Below are 26,408 nucleotides of genomic sequence, written 5' to 3' on the forward strand. Positions count from 1 at the left end.
TCTGTTTACTTCGCTCTTGCCGTATTTACTCCAGAGGGGTATTGCACGAAACCAGAATAAAGAAATCCAGGATAATTAAGCAAGCCCAGCTTGACCTAGCTTGCGCGGCCTATCCTGGCTTAATTGGTTGCACGTTTGCTGAGCCAGGATGAGAAGGTGCGGCTAGGTTAAGCCAGGTGAAGATAGTTGGGATAAGTGCGTGTGCACGGCACACTGAAGCAGACCTCGCGATCGCTCACAGAATCACCGATGGGGAAATGGATAAAAGTCGCGCGTCCTACGTCACGGCCGCTGAACAACAGCTCCTGACGGAGTTCTCTGACGAAGTTAAGGATATTATAAGGAAAAAAGGCAATACCAATGCCATAAGTAAAGAACGCGAGAGAGCCTGGCAGACAATAGCCGACCGGCTCAATGCGTAAGTAGTCAAAAACTGTACAATTAATAAACAGTGCTCCACTGGAACCGTCATAATTAGGCTACAATTAAAGGAGTTACTTTTCAAATCCACTAACTGTTGTATACTTTAAGAGTGACAAGCAGGTGCATGTTACTCAGGAAATGTAGAGTATGATTAGGTGCAAACAATTATCCACAATGTGTCATTTAATCTATTTTCCTCATGTAACGTTTTTATCTATTTTATCTTTCTGTCCTTCATAAAGGACAAACCTGTCTGGCCATAAAAGGACCTGGCAGCAAGAAAAAATTAAATTTAAGAACATTTTGCAGGCTGGTAAGTGACTCCAAAGTAGATAACCGTGAACAAATGAGGTGAATAGATGAGGTGTCTGCTGACATGTTCAATGTCTGTATGATTGTAGCAGTTAAAAAATGGCCTATAGAACTGGCACAGGGGGCGGCCCACCAAGCCAGGATGTGACTCCAGCAGAGGAACTGGCCTCCATTTAAATAAAGGGAGGCCAGTGATGGAGGGGATCCAGGGAGGGACAATAACTGACTCTGTCCCAGCCACAGAAACTGTCCGCTTCATACAAGGTACATCACGTACTGCAATTCTACTGCACATGGAACACAATCAAATATAATATAGTGTCTGACTTGGGATAACCTTGCAGTGTCTGGGAACACAATTACACTTTTGGAGCCACCAGAAGATGATCCGGTTAGTACAGTGTCTCGAAATCACAGGCTTGGTATGTTCTGTGAAATCTTAATCCAAGTCCTCTCGCTGCATGTATACGGCAGGGGGAAGCACATCTGCAGCTGCAGAATGCACATCTGCAGATGAGGAGACTGTGTCAGTGGAGTCCAGAAGGCTTGAGGCATGTCAGTTTTATGGGATTGGCCTGCTTATTTATTCCATGAAGGATATGAAGTCAGGGATGTGGTGCTAATAGAAAATGTGTAGCAGGACCCGGATGCTGCACAGTCTCCTAAGCGGCCTGGTAACATTGTGAGTATTGGCTAAAGTAAATCTACGTTATGCACAAATCCTGCTGTGCTAACTGACATTTCCTTTACAGACTTCACAAACTGTCAGAACGCTTTATTCAGGGCACCTGGAGAGAGAGAGAGAGCTGGCAGATGTTAAAAGCAGACTCAAAATGAGCAAGCTCCAAGGAATGGAGCAGGATCTTGAGATTAAACGCCGGACACTCAGAAATCTGGACCTGGAAATCCAGTAACCGAAAATCTGTATCTCTAAATGACATAGTCATCTCCAAAGGCCAGGGGATGTGAGCTGTCCCTGAAGACTCGTTCACGTCTGAATGCTCTTCTGAGGATGGGGGCTTCCTCGTCCAGCACATCCTCCAAAAAAGGGCAAGCCATTATGAAGAGGGAACAGGTGAAGGGGAGTTGGACTTATATATTCTACATTGCCCTCGTCACGGATTTCTTTGAATACACCTTTGTAACCTCATCCGCTGTGTTTTGTAATCTCAATTAACGCAATAAAACACATATTTATAAAACCTCTGACAGCAATTTGACGAGCAGTCTTCATTAGCATAGCAATATAACACTTGGCCTGATGAAATCATGCACTTATGACCAAGTTGATATTGTGTGATGAAATCGTGATCCTGTAATTAAATAAAATGACAAAAAAAAAAAAAAAAAAAAAAATTATATGCACTGCACTAGCACTGCACGACAGCACCTGGGTCTAACTGGACTCAAAAGCGGTCTGACTAACACTTAATTATGACGTCCATCTTGTTTGAATTCATGCTTGTGTTGTTCTTACTCTCAAATGTAAGTCGCTTTGGATAAAAGCGTCTGCTAAATGACTGTAGAATAGAATAATAATACTACAACTCGAATCCATATAAAAAGGCTGTTGCGATTACGAACAGATTTGGATTAAATGTACAGTGACTGTATATGTAATATTTTAATACTGGATGATTAAAATGACGCGCCATACTTAGGAAGACCATGGACATGCTGTAAAACACATTAATTCCTCATAGAATTGACGTTGGACATGCAGGTGACTCGCTAGGATTAATCTTAGCAGTTAGCCTGGTCTGGAGCAGGCTAGCTGCAGCGGATAAATCACCACAGTAACTTGGCCGGGATTAGTTTGAGCTGCTTTCAAGAAACCGACTTAGGGCTAAATTCAGCCAGGATAACCAACATATCCCGGCTTAATCCCTTATCTTGGTTTCGTGCAATACCCCTCAGGTGTCTGCGTCGTACGGCCGTGACGTCACGTGTCAACAGCGTGTCCGCCCGCGCCGGCTAGCGTGATGCTACGGAGAAAGTTAGGAGAAAGCGAGGAGAGTCCTGTTTGGGGTTTCTTTCGTTATGACCATGTCAAAGATAAAGGGTCTTGTAGAAGAAGCAGGTGGTTCAATATGTGGAAGGAAAAAAAACGATTCTGAAAATCCATTTGAAAAGCTGCACATGAAGGATAACCAGGAGCACCTGGACCAGGTAGCCTTTCTGCCCCCCTCCACGGATTGATAAGCTTCAGCCAGGCCGAGCAGCATGGGGAGGGAACGTGAGTCACAGACACACCCTCAGTTACACACACACACACGCGCGCAAAAACAGACCTACACACACAGTCACCCACAAAATCTTGAAAAGCTGAATTTGAGAGGCTTAAATTAGTTTTTGTTTACAATGTTGGACAGCAGGTTATGTACGTTTAGCATAGAAGGCAAAGCAGTTTATATGTACAGCACATTTCATGTACAGGACAATTCAAAGTGCTTTACATAAAACAAAAGCTTTACAGATATTTAGAAATAATAAAAGACAGCAACACATAGCAAGAATCACAATAAAATCATAAATTATATTAAAATGATTAAAAGCAAGATGACTTAAAAAGTTACCGTGCAGATTTCATGCATGAGAAAAAAAATGTTTTTAACCTGGATTTAAAAATGTCTACTTTTGGTGAAAGTTTAATCTCCACTGGCAGTTTGTTCCACTTGTTTGCAGCATAACAGCTAAATGCTGCTTCTCCATGTTTAGTCTGGACTCTGGTCTGGACTCTGGTTGGGACTCTGGTCGGGACTCTGGTCTGGACTAGTTGACCAGAGTCTTTGGATCTAAGAGCTCTGCTAGGTTTATATTCTCTGAACATATCACAGATGTATTCTGGGCCTAAACTGTTCTGGGGTGTAAACAATCAGAAGGGTTTTAAAATCTATTCTGTGACTGACAGGAAACCAGTATAAACTGGAAAACAGTGTAAAGATTTCAAAACTGGTGTGATGTGTTCAGATCTCTTAGTCCTGGTTAAAACTCTAGCAGCAGCGTTTTGAATGAGCTGCGAGTGTTTAATGCTCTTTTTAGGAAGACCAGTACAGTAATCCAGCCTACTGGAGAAATTCATGGATGATTTTCTCTTGGTCTTTCTGGGAGACTAAACTTTTAATTCTGAAAAGAAAAGCACATCAGCTTCCAGCTGAAATAGACGAGTATCTTAACCAGCTGCTGGCTCTGTGTTCTACCAGACACGTTCACTTTCAGTATGTAAAATATTCACAGCTTTATCATGTCCAGTATAACATGTGAGGTTCTGTACTGTTAAACAGATGCAGTAATTTGTTCTAAAGCTGCTGCACCTTTAGTTCAATTCTTTATGTAGTTAATTGTGAATTGTTTCATCTGAATGAATTAAACCCCTGGTCTAGAGTTTGTTGGGTTTGTTGGGTTTTTCAGGTTGTTCATGATTAGTCAGATTTACCTCCTTTAGACTCCTGGCTACCAAGAACTGTAAACTGTCTCTTGAATGGATTAATGTTATGTTGTTGTGTGTCTTAAGTATGTTGGTTATGTTGAGTTTTAGCTAGCACACTAGCTCAGAAGCAGCATTGCACACATTTTTTAACTTAAGGCTGTTGTCTTATGGGCTGTTGTATTTGATTTGTCGTTGGCTGTTCATGTTTCCTCCTGATACAGTTTTTAAAAAGTGTACGTTTTTATTATACAGTGCTCATTCTGATTATTTTGAATTTTGCACTTGGCAAATACTCTAATTTAGAAAAAACAAGCAAAAAACTAAAACTAACACTAAAACTAATAAAAACTAAACTAAAACTAAGCATTTTTAAAAAAACGAAAACTAATAAAAACTAAACTAAAACTAAGCATTTTTAAAAAACGAAAACTAATAAAAACTAGGAAATTTGCTCTAAAAACTAATTAAAACTAACTGACTTTGAAAAGAAAAAGTCAAAACGAAATAAAAACTAAAACTAATAAAAAACTATTATTAAACTATTATATGAGCACAAAGATGCAACAGTCATTCTCATATGGTTGTTCTGGAAAATCCTAAGAAAGGAGTTTGTAGATCAGTGTGTTTTCACAGTTCTGTTAAATTTAAATAACCCTTGCTGCAAAGTTTTACCTGTATTTGCAAACCAGTCACTCTTTCCAGTTTTCCAGGATTCAGTGACTGTGAAAGTTTTCTAAAATTGAAAATAAAGCTGCATTTAGAACCAAGTAGTTCAAAACAATAAATATTGATGATATCTATCAACAATAAAGTTAAAAAATTAAATAAATAAATAATTAGCCAACAAGAACATACACAGGGACACACAAATGTCATTTTTTGATTAAAATAATTACCTACTAAGGGGATGGCATTTTCTATAAGCACGTGGAGGTGACGCTGGAGCCTGGATGACATGGTTGGATTAAAGTTTGGACACAGTAGACAGTGATAGAAGTTGCAGCAGGTTCTGCATTTTTTTAATTGCAGGTTTTCCATTTGACAAAATAGATGGCTTCATCTATAAAAGACAGAATAGCCGTTGGTCATGACACATAGTTGAAACTACATATCAGCTGAGACGAAATACAACAGTCCAACAAGATCTTTGCAGGCTTCTTAGTTGTAAACGCTACTTATTTCAGTCCAGGCCTGCATTTATGAAATGACCAAAGCCACTCTGAAGACAAACTGAAAGTAGGGTCAATGGAAAACAAAAATAAAACCTAAATGATGAAATTGAACTAACCCTGCTACAAGTTCGAGCTAAACAGTTTTATCAAACCAGGCTCACTAGTTCATGAACTCCTAAACATCTCCAAACAACCAAACCTGTTCAAAGCTGTAACATTCACTAACCTTACTTACTTTAAATGTAATGCAATTTACACAACAGATATGTTTCTGACAAGCATAAAAAAGCCATACATTTTAAGTTTTGCAGATTAAGCTGTAGAGCAGGGGTGTCCAAAGTCGGTCCTGGAGGGCCGCTGTCCTGCAGGTTTTCAATGTTTCCTGTTTCAACACACCTGACTCAAATCAGATAGATCCAACAGCCTATTAAGTTTTGCACAATGACTCATTAATTTGAGTCAGGTGCTTTTGGAGCAGGGACACATTGAAAACCGGCAGGATTGTGGCCCTCGAGGACCGGAGCTGGACACCCCTGCTGTAGAGGAACCCACCACTGTTGCAGAGTCTTGTGTGTTCAATCTGTTCTTCTTCATCTAGTCGCCTCCCAGGGGAGGGATAGGGTGTGGTAAAGTTTGTTTCTTCTTGCCCTATGGTGGAGGTGTCCTGAGAGTGGATACTGCACCAGAAATGTCTCCATATTGGAGCCCTGCAGCCAGGCTCCTCTCGTTTCCATGCAAACGAAAGGTGTGAAATAGTGCATTTCCTTGTGAAAGGAAGGAAAACATTGGACATGTCATGAAATCTTAAATGAGCTCATCGACAAATTGGTTTGTTCAAATAAAGGCATAACAAGGAAAGTCTCTGTCAGGCAAATGTGCCGTATTAAGAGAGCAGCTCTTAATGTTACACAGCTGTAACATGTAACAGTATTTTGACATTCAAGAAAAAAAGTACTTTTATTTGAGATGAAAAGACTCGTACTAACCCTTTGTCAAGCCAACAGCTAGCAACCTTGCATGAAGACTGGGAACCACGGTAATTGAGCTTGGTCACTGTGACAGATACCAGTTGACATTTCACTTTTCAAATCTTTGTATTTGTTGCAGAATGAGCAGCATATAAATGGACTTGACAATAAATGGAGTAAAAAAGTAAATAAGCACATTGCCCAAAATCCTGAACTAATGCCTCAAGAGTTGAGTTTAAAAGACGGTAAAAGCAAAGCCAGTGACATGCAGCAACCAATATTAAAGATATTTGCATGCCCTCACATTCTGTTTAAGAAATCTACTCAAGCTGTCAGGGGCAAGTAAGGACCTTTAGTCAACGCGTCAATTTACTCCTTTCTTAAGCTATCAGAGGCAATAAGCAGGAACCTCTTTTTTATTTCTGTGATCACAAGATGAAAAATCCAACCAACTTTTTCTGTTTCTCTTACAGTAGTTGTAGGACTGAGGTTAAAAATGTAATCTGTAAAATGTATGAGTTAGCGGGTGATAATGGAATAGAAGCAAAGGTAAGCATGAAAACACTAACAGATTCTGGCATACTTTTTCATTAACAGGGGACCCACACAATACAGAGGGGTTGATTAGGATTGCACACAAAAGGACAGTAGGCAGCAGCAGCCCCTCTGAATTCATTGTCATTAGCAGAGGAACACCAAGCCCTTTTCAAACTCATTACTTGATAAAACAACCCTCTGATTTCCCATTAAAAAACCTATTCGTCCTCCCTCGCTGGCGATGCCTCCCCCACCACCACATCCCTGCATTTGTGCACCTTCAAAGTAGCTCCTTCAACTGGGAAAGAAACACCAGCTCTCCATGTGCATGTGGTTGTTTTCATACAATTCAACAGTGTACAAAGACCCAGTCGCTGATGTGAGCTGATTACCGGTTTTACATCTGCAACTTCTACTTTTTTTTTTTTTTTTTTTCATTGGGAAAATTTGATTTCCACCTTTACTTTAAGCTTTCTTTCTCTCTTGGGATATTTGAGCTGATGAGAGCTATTAAGAGACTGAAATGGAAAAGTAATTGTGTGTGATGCAGTTGGTCTGTGACTCAATTTGTTATGTAGTTGAAAAAGCACAACAATATCTAAAGTAATCAATTAGATTTTCAGATTAAAAAAAAAAACAAAATCTCTTCTGGTTTCCTGGCAGAATATCAATTTATTTAAATTTTGACAAAAGGAAATACACATTTGTGCTTTGTGCAGTTTAACAGCATTGTTTATATACACTTTAATACACTGTTGTACACCTATATAATTTCTTGTCACACATACCTAAATTGAATGATCAATTATTGAATATTCATACATTTTTCAAGACCCCTTCCTCCCCCAACACAAAACTGTACCCTTTTGATAATCTAAAGTAGTTTTAAAAAAAGGTATTTTTTAATTGTCAAAAACATTCATTTAAAGCTTTGTAGAGTCAAAATTCAAGTCAGAATATCTCATTCAGCCAGGATCAACATCAGCTTCTGAACTCTTTTATCCATCACTTGAAACAAAGCCCACAAGTGTCATCATTTTTTTGTCTTGTGATCCAGGCGAATCAAACCAAGATGGATACGTGAGAACAATCACAAACATCAGTCTCTGCGCGTAGCTTAACCTAGTCTTTTCTCTTCATCACTGTATGTCTGAGATCCTGAAGACGCACCTGAGCACATAGTTTTTATTTTAAACAGTGACGCCTCTTGACACATTTCCTCATTGTAATATATTGTGGATCACACAGGCAGTTTTGGTTCTGGGGGGATATTTAATGCTGACAAAGAGCGCTTTTACAAATTTGCATGGATGTCTTCATGTCGCAACACTTTATAGGTGACCCAGTAAAAGATGTTGAATATGAGAAAGCTCAGCGGAAAAACAGCTCTGGATATGGTGTCGATCCGTTTGGCCCGGTCCACAAAACGCTTGTGAAGAACTTCACCGTCAAACATGGTGACTGGAGGAGGTGGGGAGAACACTGTGGCCCCTTCCACAGCGGTGCCATCTTTGGTCTGCAGGCAATGACCGAGTCCATAACCCCGAAAGTAAAAGCCGCGGCTCTCCCTCATCAGTTCCTCCTCCTGTGGAGCCAAGCAAAGGGAAAAATGGATTAGCTTCTTGCTGTCAATAATAATCATCATACAGCTTTTTACATTCCACTCGGTGGCTGACTCCCAAATGTGTTTTTAGTGTGGCAAGAGAGGGAGAACATTTTAACAGTGACGATACACAGATCAATTATATACCAATTTGAATAAATTCAACAAGAACATGTTTTTAATTCTTTTCTTTTCCAGTTTATCCAGGATATTGGAAGTGTAAGATTAGTCACATGTTTTAAGAAATATTTTTTCTACATTTTACTAAGACTGGCTTGTTCAGATTTTTTCATACCCTTTTTTTTATCAACAGTAAAGCCTTTATTTGCTTTTGGTGAAGTGAACTGGTTTCTAGTGCATTATCCACTGCTAGTGGGTAGTGCAGGGCTTTTTCAAGGAAGAGGGATAAAAATATGTCTAATCATATACACCTTAGGTTGCCTAAAATGGTACTATGTTTGAAAACAAAGATAGCATTTTGAGGGTATCTTCATTTAAGGAAAAAAACAAAGTAAATTGACATTCTGAAAGTTAATGAAAAAAATGAACCTCCATCTGTCCTCAGCAGCTCTTCTGCAGAATGACAGATTTTTCTTAATGTTTTCTTAACATTACTTGCTATTACGCTGTGATGGATAAATGTGCTTTTTTTGAAACAGTGAATGAGACACTGTTTCTGCCCTTTGAAGAGAATATTAATAGATGCACAGCTTAACTCTGACAGCGCCCTGACACTCAGACTTTCACTTTAGCAGGAGACAATTAAGATCTTGGATCAAAATTGGATGATTAGTAGTTGGCATGAAAAGCCTTGAAAGATCCCCGTTACCCACCTCTCTGTTTCGTTTACTGACCCTGGCAGATCTGTGCTGAACTCTTTGCAGAAACTTGGTAAAGAACTCCTGTCAAACATGTCATGCTACTAAAGTATTTAATATTTTTCTCCACTTAACTCTTACGTTTGCATTTGTCCTTTAAACCCCATTCTTTTACAACCTCAGCCATTTTCCCTTGCATGTGTAATTTCATGATTTACCACCCTGTAGGCACCCGTAGTTGATATATATAGAGTGCGAAATGCCTATGGTTAAAAAAAGTTTGCAACATGTCATGCTGATAGCATCTGCTTGTGATAAGAAAATAAAGCTGATCGTTATGGAGCCCAGTCTGCAGGTATCATATATATATAATAGCACGGAAAATCAGTGTTTTAACTAAGTTGCTAACTTAATTTCCCTTAACAGCTTCCTCACAGCTGCCTGGTTGTGAATAACTTTATGGTTACTATGTTACCTGAATGATAAACTGCACCATAGAGCAGTGCAATAGGGAGTCAAAGCTTTTCCAGCACAGCTTAATTACCCCTCCCACACTTTCTTAAATGATACAGTACATTATGTGCTAAAGTCTAATGGTGTGTTTCTCTACAGATAACAGATGCTCATCATTGTGCTCTAAGCAGTGACTACACACTCAGTGATTTGTTGACATAAGATCACTTGAACCTGATCCAATGATCACATTATGATCTGAAGAAAATAAAGCTACTTTCCCCCTTTTTTCTCAGTTTCTTTTAAACTGTTTTTGTGTTCAGGTGTCAGATATTAGGAATACCTGTTTTTAAAGTGTTGCTGAGAATATATCAGCCTAAAACTACAATAAATAGAAAGTTATAGGAAGCAGCTTGAAAGGTCTTAAAAATAAATTTCTACATTGAACACCAGGACATGTTTAAAAATGCTGTTTTAATGGTTTTATGACCAAAGATGGTCAGGAACAAATTTCAGACAATGCCAGATATTTAGGATCATCGTCCTGCAGTGCGACTGACCAAGAGGAGTATGGCATGAGTGATGTGCTGATCAAACCAATACTGGCTCCATTGTATAAAAAGAACAAAAAGAGGCACAAAGAGGCAAAACTGCTTTAGCTGCAGCAGCACAAGTCTCATTCATATGATGTCATCATGTTGAGACAATAATCAAGCCAAGAAAGATGCATCATGAAAATTCCAACTTCTAAGTAGTAAAACCATAAAAAATAATCTGTATCATATTATTCTGTCAGCTACTTTCAGTTTCTGTGACGTTCAGAAATGCTGTTTCTCTTCAGTTGCAGCCTGCTCTATGTCTTAAGCCTGGTACACACATAACGATTTTTTAAAACTTGTGAGATTTTTTATCTGGTCGAGACCTCACACGTGAAGATAAAAAAATCAGTTTTGATCGTACTGTGTGTGGTGTGCTCTGACAATGTAATCACGGAACAACACACACTTGACGATGCTGTCCAGCAACTCATCTACAATCTAGTCCTCTGAGCCGGACAAACATTGAAACGTAGAAGAAAAACCATAGCAACAACCGGCAAAAAACGTAGAAGAAGAACCATAGCAACAACCGGCAAAAAACGTAGAAGAAGAACCATAGCAACAGCCGGCAAAAAACGTAGAAGAAGAACCATAGCAACAACCGGCAAAAAACGTAGAAGAAGAACCATAGCAACAACCGGCAAAAAACGTAGAAGAAGAACCATAGCAACAACCGGCAAAAAACACAGAAGAAGAACCATAGCAACAACCGGCAAAAAACGAAGAACCATAGCAACAATCTGCAAAAAATGAAGAACCATAGCAACAATCGAAAAACACAACACACAGCATGGAAGGGGATATATAGGACGAGGGAATGGTGGTGGTCTTGGGACTATTGTTAACAGAAAAAGCCAGAACTGAAAAAAATAACAGACTGGAGACGGCGTGAACAACGACTTTATTTACTTCCTTGTTCCTTAGCCAGCTCGCTCGCTGATTGGCTACATTCTGTGCCATGTCACCACCCACGCAGTCACAATGCACGAGTCGTCGGCGTTCTTCAGAAATCAGCACTGAAATATTAAACATGTTCAATGTTCCCAATTGTCGGCTACAACCCGTTTCGGAGTGGATTATCGGGACAAATCGGCTCGTAACACACCACAGACCAAATGATGATTGGACAGGGAAATCTCATGATGACCGGGCGTTTGCCATCCAAGGTCGGGGGGAGGCAAAATCGGGACAAAAACAGCCCAAATATTGTTATGTGGGTACCAGGCTTTAGCTAAATTCATCAAATGTCTGTTACAGTGTGACAGTGAACTTGTGATACAGCTGAAATTGCACAGTGTAACTAAACTTTCTCCAAGAAGAGTTATGTAAGCTCCTTACCTTACGGAGAAAACCGTTGCAATAAATTCTGCATCATATGAAAGGGTGCTGAAACTAAATACTATCAGCAATACAGAGAATAATGGTTTCCCAAGTTATACATTTTTTTAAATTAAAACTACACATTTTATGTAATATAAACAATTCATACAAACAAACAAAAAACAAGTAATGCATATTTTTAGTAACTTTAAACATTTATAGGGTATCCTGAAAAACAAGATCAAAACTTTGACAAGGAAACAACAACTGGAGGAAAGGTGTGCTGAATCTGAAAGAACTTTTTAAACAGGTCACAGATTGGGGAAGAATAAAGGGCAAGAATTCCAAGTTGGTAATAACAATTGTATAGTGGAACAGAAGGTCAGAAGTAGAGGGCTACAGAGACGGGGTGAGATCAGCACAACGTGAGTCTGGATGTGAGAGAGGTGCCGGGATAAATTCATGTTTGAGATGAAGGTTTCACAACACACTCAATTTAGAAGGCTGGAGGCACGGACAAAAATTGGGTTGGAAGGTCAGGGTTGACACAGGGTTCATTTTTACCCTTGCACAGGCGCTGCAGTGCTGACTCAGATTCCTGTAGGCTGAGTTGTTACCAGGGTTGTCACTGGCTTTCCGCAACGACTCAACACTCCCAACCCGACTGCCGATATCCTCCATCAGAGAAAAAGGTAGAAACATTGAAACAACAATTACTGCTCTTTATTTATTATTAGATAAGACAAACTTTGGTTGATGTTTTTGTTATAAATGGACCCATAAAAGTTAAATTTACAAGTTTAATAAAGTTAATGGGCTGCATGGTGGTGTGGTGATTAGCATTAAGGCCTCACAGCAAAAAGGTTACTTGTTCGAGCCTCAGCTGGGGGGGAAGTTCGAACAGTGGAGTTTGCATGTTCTCCCCATGTATGCGTTGGATCTCTTTGGGTACTTCGGCTTCCTCCCACCATCCAAAGACATGCATGTTAGATTAACTTGTGACTCTAAATTCTCCCTAGGAGTGGTCCTGTGATGGGCTGGTGACCTGTCCAGGTGTACCCTGCCTCTCACCTGCTAACTGCTGGGATGAGCTCCAGCCCCCCTGACCCTGAATTTGGTTTAATAAAGTTAATAGTGGAAATAATATTCATGCAAACTTCAAATCAAATGTATCTGCAACTCAAGAGAACTGTTTAGAGAAATCAGAATCAGTTTTATTGTCATTGCACATGCCGTAAGTGCTTTCAGTGAAGTCTCAGTCTCAGTCTTAGCAATCCTCGAAAAATCAGTTCAAATTCTTTATGTAAAGGAAATCGCAGAATAGTTTAGTTTTTCATAATTTTGAAGATTATGTGGATAATCTACAGTATACAAAGGCTGTTTGAATAATCTGATGTTTTCTGAGCCAAGCAAAAGTTTGGGTAATTACATTGATTGTCTGTCTGGGATTTGTACGCTCCATCAGATTCACAACCTTTCTCCAGTTCAGCACATCTGGTCAAGTGTCAATAGCTCTCAGATGGATGGTTTGTGACCTCAAACTTCTCAATGGGAGTAATTGTGCAAGTGATGTGGACAGAGGAAGTCTTTTCCCCTTAAAAAAATCATTATTTTGCAGAAGAGCAGTCTGTGCAGGAAATTCTCTGGATGCTTCTGCATTTACTGGGAATTTGACTGCGAGTCTGGGAGGCCCCTCAGCCTGAGTTATTCAATGGGATTTTCAAAATGCCTCGAGAAAAAAAACAAAACAAAAAAACTCCCCGTATATAATTTAGGAACACATTCTAAGTTAAGAAGTATATATGGTTGACAGAAACATGATACAAAAACAACACTTTTAAGGTAGTTGCAAACTTCATAATAGAACATAACAGAAAATGAAGAACACTCAGCCCTTAACAAAATTTTCACCAACAAGCGGTTGCTTGCCTGATTGCTTAATGGATGTTCATGGTCATTTAAAAATATTTGCTTTGGAACTTTATAATAAAACATTGGGTTTTCTACTGTTGATGTTAGTAAAAAAAATGCAATAAAACGTTCTAATAATTTATAAAATTATTATTTAATTTATTAAAATTTGCATGGAGTGCTGGGCTGACCAAATTCCCTACGAAGTCTCCCTGAAGAATTAACTCATAAAATAAAAAATTAAATATGGAAGAGGTGAATATACTGTTTATATAAAGTTAAAGGTTTCTATGTTTTAATGGAATGGCAATCCAAACTCTTTGCATACAAACTGAGCGTGAAGAACCCGATACCTGGCTGAAGAATTGGTTAATGTGTGGTGTGCTTTGTAGTGAACAACACACACTATAAGATCAGAAGAGAGAAATCTTGTGTGATGTGTCTTTTGTTATCATCAAGTGTGTGGTCTCTAAATCTGTATAGATTTAAAGAATCCTGTGATGTGTGCCAGCATTGATCTGTACTCTGTAGTACTAAACTTCCAGCTGTTGGTCATTTTTTCGTAAATCCTTTCTTTAACCCAGTGATGTCCAGTCCTCGAGACCAAGGGTAGGCAACTCCATAGTCCTGCAGATTTTAAATGTTTTGCTGCTCTAGCATGCTAGATTTAAATTAAATGGATCCACAGCTCATCTGGTTCTTCTCAGTGACTCATTAATTTGAATCAGATGTGTTGAATTAGTGAAACGTCTAAAACTTGCAGGACTGCAGCTCTCAAGGACTGGCGTTGCCCACACCTGCTCTAGACAGAGTCACTGTCCTGAAGGCTTTAGATCAGGGTTTCTCAATCCTGGTCCTCAAGGGCCCTGCATATTTTAGAAGTTTCCCTGCAGTACATCTGACTCAGATCAATGGGTATTTAGAAGACTTTTGCAGGGCTTCATATCAAGTTCTGGACAAGTCTGAGTAAGGTGTGTTGCAACTATTACACTGCAACACACCTGGGAAGCTTGCCAGCTCCAACTACACTGGTTTAAATAAAATAGATCTCCTGACAACTTGTTGGGACCAGAATTGTTTAACCACTCAGTCCTGGGTTCTGTGGACAGAAGCAGGTTCAACATGTCCAAGGTATCTATGGTATCTATGGTTATCTGGCTTAACCATTATCTTAACATTAATGTGAAAATATACAACATTTATTTGAGAAGAAAAAGCTTGTGTCAATCTATCTAAAGCAACTTTTTAAAATTGTAATCATGCACTGAGGCTTGAAGTTTGTCCCCATTAAAGAAGGATATAGCATTTGAACATTGCATGTAATAAAACTTTAAAGGAGACATGCCTTCTTTTGTCCACAAGCTGATAGTTTTCTGGGGTCTTAAGGAAATGTCTGAAACATGCTTTGATATAACACACACAAACATGACAGCTCCTTTTTCTTTCAATAATTTACACTTCCATTCAAACAGACTATTTTAGGAGCTACTTGACTCCACTCTGTCCCTCTCTTCTTTAGGGTATTCCTCTTTTGAGATCTGTAATACTCAATAACCACTGGAGCACATTATTATGGCATGAGAGGGTGTTCAGTAAATGGCATGAGTGCTCAGATCACACACCAAACTCAGTCAGAAAAATACCTCATCTGCAATATGTTCATATCCTTCCTCTGCATTTAGGACAGCTGGCTGTAGATCATTATTTTTGTCAAGTTCTTAGAAAAATACACCACAGAACATAAAGGCTGCTGTCAGGTTACAAACACCAATGAGAACTTAATTCCTCTTTCACATATTAGCTTCATAAACTGGATTTCAATGCTACCATAATCTATAGCTCAGGTTATAAGTGATGCTTATACCTATATGAGAAACATTTCTCAGATGTTTCTTTTGGCTGCTGCTTGATCTGTACTGTTGGTGTATTTATTGGTAAATGAGGATGTTGGAATTTTTAACTATGTGGCAAAAAATTTAAGAACAGCAACTACAATTTTTTTTTCCAGAATGTAAAACAACAGAAAAAAGAGAGCACTGGTGGAGCATTATTAGCTTATTAATCATCATCTAAAGTCGAAGCAAGGCAGAGATAATAAAACAAGTGGATGGAAAACTTGACAAAAAAAATGACAAAACTTTACCCTGCAAATCTGTCATTTCTTTGATGAAGGGGACTTGGGCCAGGGGTGTGTACTGTCTGAGTTTTTTCATTTGTGGTGACTTTAGACACCCAAATATATGTCCTCAAGCACATAAAAAGAGTTTTGTTTTGTATTTCTCTGTTATAATATGGTCCTTTTAAGGTGCTGCTTTGAATGATTGCTTCACATTGTCATGTCACATAGAATGATGGTTATACTGGGTAGAGCAGTGTCAGAATGTGTGCTTATTTATTAAATAATCCCTTCCGGCCATTTGACTGTTGGCCTTCTCTTGTTTTGATAGTTTTAAGTACAGCCAAAACAAGATCTGCATGTAGTCATAAATTAGTATTGACTCCAGTGTTAGCCCACTGTAAATGTATTAACCAGTGTAGCACAGCTAAGGGTTCCCTGTGCCATTAGACTGGTGAAAAGGCTGTTGCTCTGTGTCAAATGCTGCGACGGAGATGAAGGATCACAAGGCTCTTCACAGGTCAGTGCTCAACATGGAAATGAGCGGAACTGAAATGAGCAGATCTTCCTCATGTAATATGACAGCCAGCTGTAGCGTGTTGATGTTGTCAGCTCCTGAATATACAGCATGCCACAATAACAAGAGGCATAAGTCAATGTTATATGGCCTGACAAGGACTTGTGCGTATGTGTCTGGTGTGTGCACCTCATGCTTACTTTTTCTGGAGTGGTCTACAGTATGTGACAGTGTCAGTGCATATGTTTCTCCTTTTGGAAACCGGCTTTAGCTGAGTTGGTGTCTGCATGTTTAACACTTACTATCCTCTGCTGCCGCTGCTTTTTCCTCAGCCTGATGAATTCCTTATGTTGCCTTGAGACAAAGTTAACAGCTGCGTACTCCAGCAGAGCAGCGAACACAAACAGAAGACACACTGCCATCCATATGTCAATAGCCTTCACATAGGACACCTGAAAACAGACAAGATCTCAGAATAATGCACAGCTAATCAATACCGCTGATGGATAATTTGTAGGTCATTCATAATCGACCTGTTTCTCAGCTCTGGCTTGTACTGACACACAGCTTTAGCATGACCTAGAATTGGAATGAATCAGTGGGTTGTGGGCAGTTGACACACAGCCATAAGACAAGTCACGGCCAAGACTTGGGGAGTGCCCCAGCTGCGTCACTTATGAGAGAGGATTTGTCACAATGCATAAGCCATGCCCACTGAGCAGGCATTTCATGGAAACTTCACTCAATTGAGCAGCAGTTTGCTGACTGTTACAGATATAAACAGAGAGATCGAAAAAAAATACAAACAGGAAATGACACGTCCATCGTGCTCACCCTGACTTGTGTCTAGTCTTGTTCTGGATCAGGACCTGCCTCATGCAAAAATCAGCATGTCATGACTAAATACATAGTTTGTTGTCCATGTGAAATTTACTGGTGCAACTTTTTCAACCCGTCACTCTAATTTTACTTTTCATATCTGCATGATGTTTGGGCAACCAAATATACCAAAATATAATCCTTGATAATGGCCACCAGTGTGCACACTCACCTTGGGCAGTGAGGCTCTTGACCCAGAGCTCTGTGTGGTCATTGTCAGCACGGTAGTGATACCCAGACCAACTCTGGCTGGTGCAGCATCCATATTTATCCAGAAAGACACCCATGAAAGGATAACAATGAGGAGGGAAGGGATATACATCTGGATCAAGTAGTAACCCATCTGCCGTTCCAGGTGGAACTTCACCTCAATGCAGGTAAATTTACCTGCAGGCACAGGATATACGATGATGCTCTAAGGTCTGTACATGAGGGGCTTAAAATGGGACTGAGTGCAAATAAGGAAAGTATGGTATAAAGGAGCTACAAACTTCATGACATCATGCAGCAAGTTTTAGATAAAGCATAACAGACACCAAAACTAAGCAGAGTTTTTTTTTTGCAATAACTGGGTCATTGGTTTTTAACTGGAATTCTTAATGTACCTGTATTGTAGTGCTTAGTGCAGTAGCCCAAATCCTTTTCTTCCTTCAGCACAAACTGGGGGAGGGTAAGATCATCAGCTACTTGAACAGGGTTTTCAGCCAGCCATTCAAAGAACAAGTCATTCATGGTGTAACCGACTGTAAAAAGAGAACAGAGGACAAAGATAATATTATAACAGAGATGTTGAGAAAAAAGCCTTTATTTATTTCTTAGGTTTGCTCCCATCATTTTTATACCAAAAATGTTTGTGTATATCTGTTTTTAAAGTGGTTACAACCATAGAAACAACATCACAGACTTCTTTGTTATTGACAGGAGCAGCGTAGTTTACCTCATTCTGTTGGTCTTTTCTATGGACTACAACAGCAAGGGATAGCATTTTATTATCTTGCAGCTGAACTGGACCACAATTTTTAACAAGCATGACTTTCTGAGAAATTGCTTTTAACTGGACTCAGTCCCACAATAAAGGACAAGCTGTAGTTTGTGGGTTTGTTGGTTAACAGCCAAAACTGGTGTGTCCACTCATGCTTGCATCACAAATGGAAGCCAATGGATATCTACTAGTACTGAATAGTAGTTGTACAATTATGAAGAGTTTTGGGCAAAAATGTATACTATTATACTGTTACTAAAAATGAGAAGTGCACTACTGAGTTGTTTTTGTTTTTTTGTTTGTTTGTTTGTTTTCTTGTCCAGCCTAAAAAGACAATCAATTCTATCAACAAGTTGAAGGGCCAGAGGGAAAGAAAGTATGTCTTAGCAGGGTTAGTAAGGTGGACCCCCATATGCCAAAATAACAGCACCATTGCATCTAAAGAGTGATCTGTTGGAAGGGTGGAGTACTCTTTTATTCTAAAACATATTCCCATTTTTTATGTTTTGATAATTCTGTGGAAATTTTGTATAGCATGCCTGTCTAACATAAGCTGTAAATATTCAGAAGAGTTGGTGACTGAAAGCCATAGCACATGATTTACATCATTACATCATTCTCCTTCCTGCCCTATGGATGGGGTCATTGCCATTGTTGAAGAGACTTCTCCCATAAGGATACACATTTTTCATTATAGGATAAAGGTGAACAGTTAGAACAACTTTGCATTGATTTGCAGTGACCTCTTACCTCTAAAGGCCCAAATGGACCTAAACCATCCTCGTAAAATCCATCTTAGAGGAGGATATAATTGAGCCACCAGATCCCCTTGCTGTTAGGGTCAAGGGATCAGGTCTTTAATATGTCACTTTTCTGAATGACTTTCTCTCGTATATTTTTCATTTTAGCTGCCATTAACTGAGACTGTGGTGTGTCATGCTAAACTGATATGATGGAATAAATGTTAATATTAAACTCCATGTTTTTTTTTAACATACATGTGAGTAAAGTACCCTGACATAATTAACTATGATTTGCTGCAGTCCAGATAAAACTGAATTTAACTTTTAAAGAAGAGTGAATGAGGATCAGTAGTTTTACTTTTCCAAGAAAGCAAATGTTCATGCAATACTTTGCATTTTTACTATTTAGCCAAGCTATGCAGGGTGTACTCTGCATCTTTTCTAATAGCCTCCCCGCATTGGATTCAGTCAGTCAATCTTTATTTATAAAAAAAATTTTCATAAAAGGAAATTGCAATACAAGGTGCTTTACATTATAAACATCTATCCATCATCTTTACTGCTTCACATTATAAACATAATAATAATAATAATACAAAAAAAAAAAAAAAAAAAAAACAGAAACAAAAAGCCAAGACATCTTAAACCATCAAATCCCCCAGACCACAAACTCACAAGTCCCACATATACACACATACACGACAGTACCAGCCAAGAGTTTGGACACACTTTCCCATTAGATTTATTTTACTTGTACTGTAAACCCACGCAAACATATAAACATACTCACTCTAAAATCGCTGTCCTAACCCTAATCAACCACCCTGGGAAACTACAACACTAGAAGTTTAAATAAAAGATGTTGAGATGAAAGGATATAATAAATGTAGGTATAGTCATAGATTGGACTATTTAGCTTACAATACTGGAAATGTGTCAAGTTCTCAAATTTTCACAATTGAGATTTTGCAAACTGAGGTTGCTCACATTGAAAACATTATCATAAAAAAAACAGACAAAACTGTCACAAAGCACTTGAAGTAGATGTAAAAAAAATGGCTTTTAGTCACAGGGAATGGCTGTTAATGCTACTGTATTTAGATCAAATCTGTTACTGTGGGCTTTTGTTTTTTAAGTAACCAACTGCATTAGCTTTTAAACATTGTCATTATTATTATGGTTATTCTTGCTTGTGGTGCCTATCCTTAACTATACTTTTCACTGAGATCTTGCATGAAATCTTTTCATGAAAATCTATCAGAAACTTTAGCTAATGAGACTCAGAGAGAAAGAAACTCAAACTGGGATGACTGTGGTAACGTAATGGCCCTCAGCTGATCTATCCAGCAAGCTACCCTTTACCAATCTGTCCTGTAACAGTAAAGGTCACACACAGCACAGCTACAGTTGATATATACAGTGCTGGTATATTTGTTTAAAAACTGTATGGCATGAGGAACATCTGTCAGTGACAGTGATAGACGTTGTATATGTTAACATACACTCAGCTGATAAGTGTTGGTACTCTAGCTAGCTACTAAATAAAAGCTGTAAATAATAATGGAATATATTTAGATGAATTTTGCAGCTGAATATACATTAACTGTTCACTTTACACTTATGAAATTGCTTGTTAATGTAAAATTATTCAATCAGCTGACAGCAACATGGTAGCAGCTAAAAAGATTTTATTTTTAAAACACTGAGCTTAAAAACAAGACGTTTCAGTGTTCTTCAGGTGAAAAGAAAGTAGCACTGGCACTTGTAGACGCAAAGGAGTCACATGACCTAGGTCACATGATGGGTGTTTATCCAATTGCGTGCCAGAAAAAATGGTGTCCCAGCAGCCTAAACAGATGCTCCTCCCCCCACCTGTGAGGTAGTTGGCTGATCTGTTAAGTGCTGTGGTAATATTCTCAAAACAGCATTGTACGATGAGAACAGATGATGTCGCAGGACATCTTGGACTGACACCTGTCATGTGACCTAGGTCACGTGACTCTTTTGGTTCAACATTTTGCCCGGTGTTGAAGCAGTATAGACGATTGAGGAGGGTGAATCAACGTGAATGTTTAGGCTTCCGAGTACCATAATGTTTGTGGATGTGGGACCGAATGTAGATAGGAGGTTTGAAAAATCTGGAAAGAAATCTGGATTTGGTTTGGGTGGTCAGTAGATTAGAGCAAATCTCATTGGGAAGGGGGCTTGGATTTATTGAAAGGAGAACAGTTAAGGAGAAGGTAAAAGAGAAAAATCCAGGTGTTTGTGGTAGATGGCAGATGGACCACCACGGAGGCCAGTGCTGTGGGCTGCCTGGAGATAAATGTAACCAGCAGGGCAGGCTATATATGACCATACAGGGTATACATTACATAAAGTTTGATTTACTTGTTTTTTTTTTTTTTTGTTTGTTTTGTTTTTTTGAGAATTGTACTCCTCACAGCTGTTGTATTACCAGTATATTGAAAATGCATGCCTTATCCAACAACATGGAGTTTCTTTCAGATCTCGAATAATATTGATGTCTGCTGGAACCCTTCTGGGCCTGAGTTACAAATACATCAATTATTCATAATGTTACTCCCAGTTCTGAACCACTAGTCTGAAAACACCTTCACTAAAACACAAATCTTGCTCCTGAGTAGAATTCACTGTGTCATTCATAGTCATTCACATATTCATTGTCATTCAGACATTCTCTGGCAACAACCAAGGGGAATACCAAAGCTTTCCTAAGATAATGAAATGTTTTTCTTTTCTTCTGCCAATTATAGCTGAAAGGCATCAAAACATAACTCACAGTTTTTAAAGAGCAATAAAAAAGAAATTCATGAGGCAGAATGTCTGGAATAACTCGGCAGAGAAATCATCATTTGTCACATGCCATCTCTTTTCTTATGTTTAATAGTCATTCAGCTAATGAAAGCCTAATGCAGCTATGGCTATGCTTCACATTTACCGTCTCGGTCTTACTTCCTACTTATTGTATATGGTACAAAGTAGATTTGAGGTTACTGCACATTATTGACTCAAGGCAAAGCAGTGCTGTGTATATTAAGCTTTGATGTGTAAGAATAAGGCAGAATCCTGTGGTTAGCTCTTCTTATATATCTATATAAGCCCATGGCATGAAAGGACAAGAAAGAAGATTGGCCTTGGCTCACTCAAACTCTCAAAGATAACTCTTCTTTTTTCCCCCAATCACACTCCTCTCTTGCTCATTTTTCATGCTGAACAGATGGTGTTGCCAGCTCAGCTGACAATAAAACCAATAATGTCCTCTTAACATTAAGTTCTAGCCAAGGTGATCACACCCTTGGGTGGTGTACTAGCACTTGTCAATGCAAGGCCAAGCACCCTCACTATGGCTTTAAACAGAAAATATTACATCTCCTCTAATGGCAGTGTGATGGGATTGTTACTCAAAAACAAACGCACACCCTTTAGGCACACATCTGTTTACCTGACTCCTTTCGTCACACTCCACAGGGGCAAAATATTTGACATTATTACTCTAATTTTTATTGCCTACCCTTTGTTAAATTGTAGAAATAAATCAGGCCTTATGTTGCACGAAGAAGGAATTTATTCTATTAACACCCCTGTGACTTATTGAATCCAACAAATAATTGGGTTTAATTTTCTTTTGTTTTCCCAATTCTCTTCTTGTTTCACCCTCTACTAAACTTGAATCCTCTTGTCCCTCTGATGGAGAACTGGGTCACCTTCAGGCACAGGGGGTGGGTCACATATAATAAAAGGGACACTGAGTTAAAGTTTTATTATTTATATCCTGGAAATTGGTTTCATGAGGGTAGATACTATCTCTGCCAAAGGCAAGGAAGAACTGAGAGAAGAGGATATCATTTCTGGCCAGAGTTATCAGTGTTAAGGTCTCAAATGTTATAGGATATTCATTATAAATGTTCCATAAGCAAAAACAAAAAAACCCTTCCTAACATTAACTCCCATTCTAATTGCTGCTAAAACACCTGTCAGATTTTTGAGTCTAACAGTGCTCATGTGGTACAGCATATGCTGCCCCCCTTAATCTTTTATGATTTTTTTAACAGAGTATCCTAGATTTCATATGTGGGTACATGCAAGCAAATTTCTCATTTATAGCCCTTGGCCATCTTTTATACTCACTAAAATGACAGCTGTCAAAGCCCAGTCTCACTCTTAGCACATCATATATCATATCTTAGTCATGGCCCTTGGCATCGGTACTGTAATGCACTGCATACCCTTTAGCATTTTTGTTTGTTCAAAGAGTAGGACTAAAGCTTGGAAGGGTCTCAAAACATCACTGTTTCCTATATATCAATAAATATAATATTTCAATACACCTTCCCATTAACTGCTAAATGTTGCTTGATGTTGTGATGCTAATTAACATATTCACTTGCCTGTTGCATCTGTTTGCTTCTCTCCTGCTTTCTGAGCTCACACAAAATCTGTATCAATGCAGCCAAATTCCCAGTGAAGTTGCTGTCATCTACATATTTTTCTGTTTTTCTTATCAGGTAGCCAACAAGTCTGAAATAATGACTGAAAGGTGCACCATTAAGACTATATGTCAGCCTGTCATACTTTATACACACTATCAAACAATTATAAGATAAAACTCATATTTTTTCAACATATTACCTGACAAAAGCTACCATTCACATCAGTTAAAGTCAATACCTGATATTTAAATATACAATGTCCCTGAATGTCCAGAACGTCACTTGTACACACTCCATGGTCTCCTGATGTACCACAGAAACAACACTATGTGTAAGTATCTCACAAGGTGCTTCTGCTGACTGAGGAAGAAGAGAAAGCTTTTCCCCCAGCTGGAGAGAGACCTCTCTTTTGTGGATCACTGCAGGGAATTTTCTCCTAAAGTGACTCTAACCGTTGCTAGCTGGAAAGCAAAATATGTTTGGCCCTCATGTGGCCTTGATTTACAGTGTTGGCTGAAACTGAGCCACATTGCCACCAGATGTAGTCCACAAGGAAATTGCCATAATCTATGTCCAGGCAGGCTGTAGTAGGGCCTCTTCTGGCCCATAAAAAACACTTGCCTTAATGTCCAAACCAACTACTGACTTCTGGACCACATGGGGCCCACAGGAGACTTGCCATAATCCCAGTCATGCTGGCAACTGACATCTGTTCACTTCTGGCACACACAGCACTTGCCAGTGCCATAACTGAACCATACGTGCCAAAAGTAGACCAGATTTGACCCAAGCATGTTTTTTTCTTTTTGCTTTAGTATAGCTTAAATTAGCAAAAAATAGCTCAACGTCTCTAGATGACATTGGATGCTAATTATCATATTGATGATGGCATTATGTAACACATGCATCCTCCCTAAATGTTTCTAGATGATGTCATACTTATAACAAATTCAGGACATAATCACATCCAATTTCATACTGTTGTGTGCAAGCCTATTATATATCTGCTTGCCTCCTACTCTATTTTTCCAATAATTTCTGTATTAATCTTTTAAAGATTTTGAGATACATACATAAAGACTGGAATATAATGAACTTCACCCATATGTAAAAAAAAATATAAAAACAAACAAACAAAAAACAAACAAACACACACACACAGGTGTAAAGCCTCCTACCCTGGAACCTTTTGATTTTGATTTTAGGTGCTTTTATTTTGAGCAGACAAAACAAAAATACTTTCTACTATTAGAGTTGACGTAAATACTTTTAGAAAAAAAAAAGAAATGGAAAGATGAATATATAATACATAACCAGAAATATCTAAGAAATTAAATTTAGGAAAAATAATAATAAAAAAATACATTATCAAGCTTGAAAAGGAGAAGGATGAAATAACCACTTATATATTCCTGCCCCCCTTACTAATTGCGGTATACTCTATTTAGACACTGTCTCAAATCGCATTAGTCTTCAAGAAATCAAAATAAGTACAAAAAAAAAAAAGGAAATATAAGTTCTTCGACATAGAGATATTGTACACTCCTGTGCATATCTACCACCCTACCTATACCTGTACATATTAACATATACTCATACTCCTTTATACTATACATTTGACATACACACCCACATTACCCACATACACGTTTTCAACACAGACATACATATACAAACGTACATAGCCATATACCCCTATATATGTATACATGAATACACATACAACAGTGAAGTGATAAATTCACATAGTTTGCTTTCTTCATACTTTTTAAAAAATATTATTTTTATTGTTTATATTATTTCCTCCATCTCAATTAAAAAACATCTTTTGTATGTAGTATGGTAGTTAATCATTAGTTACTTTAAACATTGTTGTTACTATTTCTAACTCCACCAAATCATAAAACTTAAGAGTTCTTAACTCTATGTTGGTATGTTCCTAATATCTCATCTTACAGACAATTCTATAAATTCTTTTTGTTGTTGGTATATGGTAAAAAATATGTTTTATAAGTGTTTCCCCATATTCCCACACAATAATTCAGATATGGCAAGATCCTTGAACAGTAACCTCACATCAGCTCCATGCTAATACAGCTGGATTCCCAAAGTATTCAGCTTTTTGTTTCATTTTATTTTCTCTTTTTGTTGTCAGGGGGTGAAACAAGCCTGAAACTGAGATTAAAATGCTCTTATTAAGTATTAAGTTGTGGTCTATTTGAAAGTACTGTAAAGCTACTACTCTGCCCCTAATTTTATGAGCACGGTTGACATCTGACAAACTCTTCAACCAAGTCAGTTAAAGATGATGTCAGCTACATAAACGATGAGGCAGAACGCCTCAAACATTTCCTCAGACTGATAGACGTGTGTCATCTGTCGCATGGTGTCTGCTGCTCCTTTTCCTTTCACTCTGCCATGCCTTTGGCACTATATGCAAAATTGTGAGTCTGCTTACTACTTCTCACTCTCTAGAATTAACAGTTCACGCAGAGTAGACAGGTAAACTCTGTCCTTGTTGTGCTATATTGGGGAATCTTCTCTAGGAAGTAGCTGAGGTATTGTAGTGGATGTCACAGGAATTGTTGCTGGTCAATCTTTGGAAAAAAAACCAAACCAAACAAAGACAAAGACACTAATTCTCAAGCTTGTAACACTAAACAGAACAGCAGCACATAGTTTGCAGTATGACTTACTAGCATCATTTACTGGCTCTAGCAGAAACATACCAAACATTGGATGTGCTTTTCATTAGCGTATATATATTTTTTTACTTCCTTCAAAAAATATCTGGATGTTCTGCATTTTCTTAAAATTTTGGGACCACACATACATACATTAACATCTTTCTCAAGCTGTTGGAGACTAATGTCTTGTACTTCTGGCTTGCTGCAGGAACAAAAAAATCTTTTATTGTTGCTAAGTTACGCCTTGCTTTGCTGTTTGGGGGGAAGATGCTTCAACACCACGATACAAAGACTTGAAAGCCTTATTGTAATAATCACATTTCCACTATTAGTAACAACTACAAACACGTGTTGCAGTCAAATAAACTAAAAAACAACAAACTTACAGGTCTGATAGTGAGTATTTCTTGGAAAATAAACAAGATACTTTGCAAGCCTAGAAAAAGATCCAAGAATTTGAAATCAAAAGGAGATAAAAGCATGGGAA

At 38.4% G+C, this 26,408-nt stretch overlaps 1 protein-coding gene across 1 annotated transcript in view; it reads right to left on the bottom strand.

Moving 5' to 3' along the window:
* Nucleotides 1-7,507: 7,507 nt before the first annotated feature.
* glra4a (glycine receptor, alpha 4a) overlaps nucleotides 7,508-26,408 on the bottom strand; it is a 67,367-nt gene continuing 48,466 nt past the window's right edge. The window contains exons 6-9 of the mRNA XM_041991201.1: nucleotides 17,664-17,801; nucleotides 17,231-17,445; nucleotides 16,482-16,631; nucleotides 7,508-8,427 (exon numbers count right to left, since the gene is read on the bottom strand). Of these exons, the coding sequence (XP_041847135.1) occupies nucleotides 8,137-8,427; nucleotides 16,482-16,631; nucleotides 17,231-17,445; nucleotides 17,664-17,801 (794 nt within the window). The 3' untranslated portion in view covers nucleotides 7,508-8,136. The remainder of the gene's footprint in view (nucleotides 8,428-16,481; nucleotides 16,632-17,230; nucleotides 17,446-17,663; nucleotides 17,802-26,408) is intronic.

Source organism: Melanotaenia boesemani, chromosome 7, assembly GCF_017639745.1.
Source record: "Melanotaenia boesemani isolate fMelBoe1 chromosome 7, fMelBoe1.pri, whole genome shotgun sequence".
In the NCBI taxonomy this organism is placed as follows: Eukaryota; Metazoa; Chordata; class Actinopteri; order Atheriniformes; family Melanotaeniidae; genus Melanotaenia; species Melanotaenia boesemani.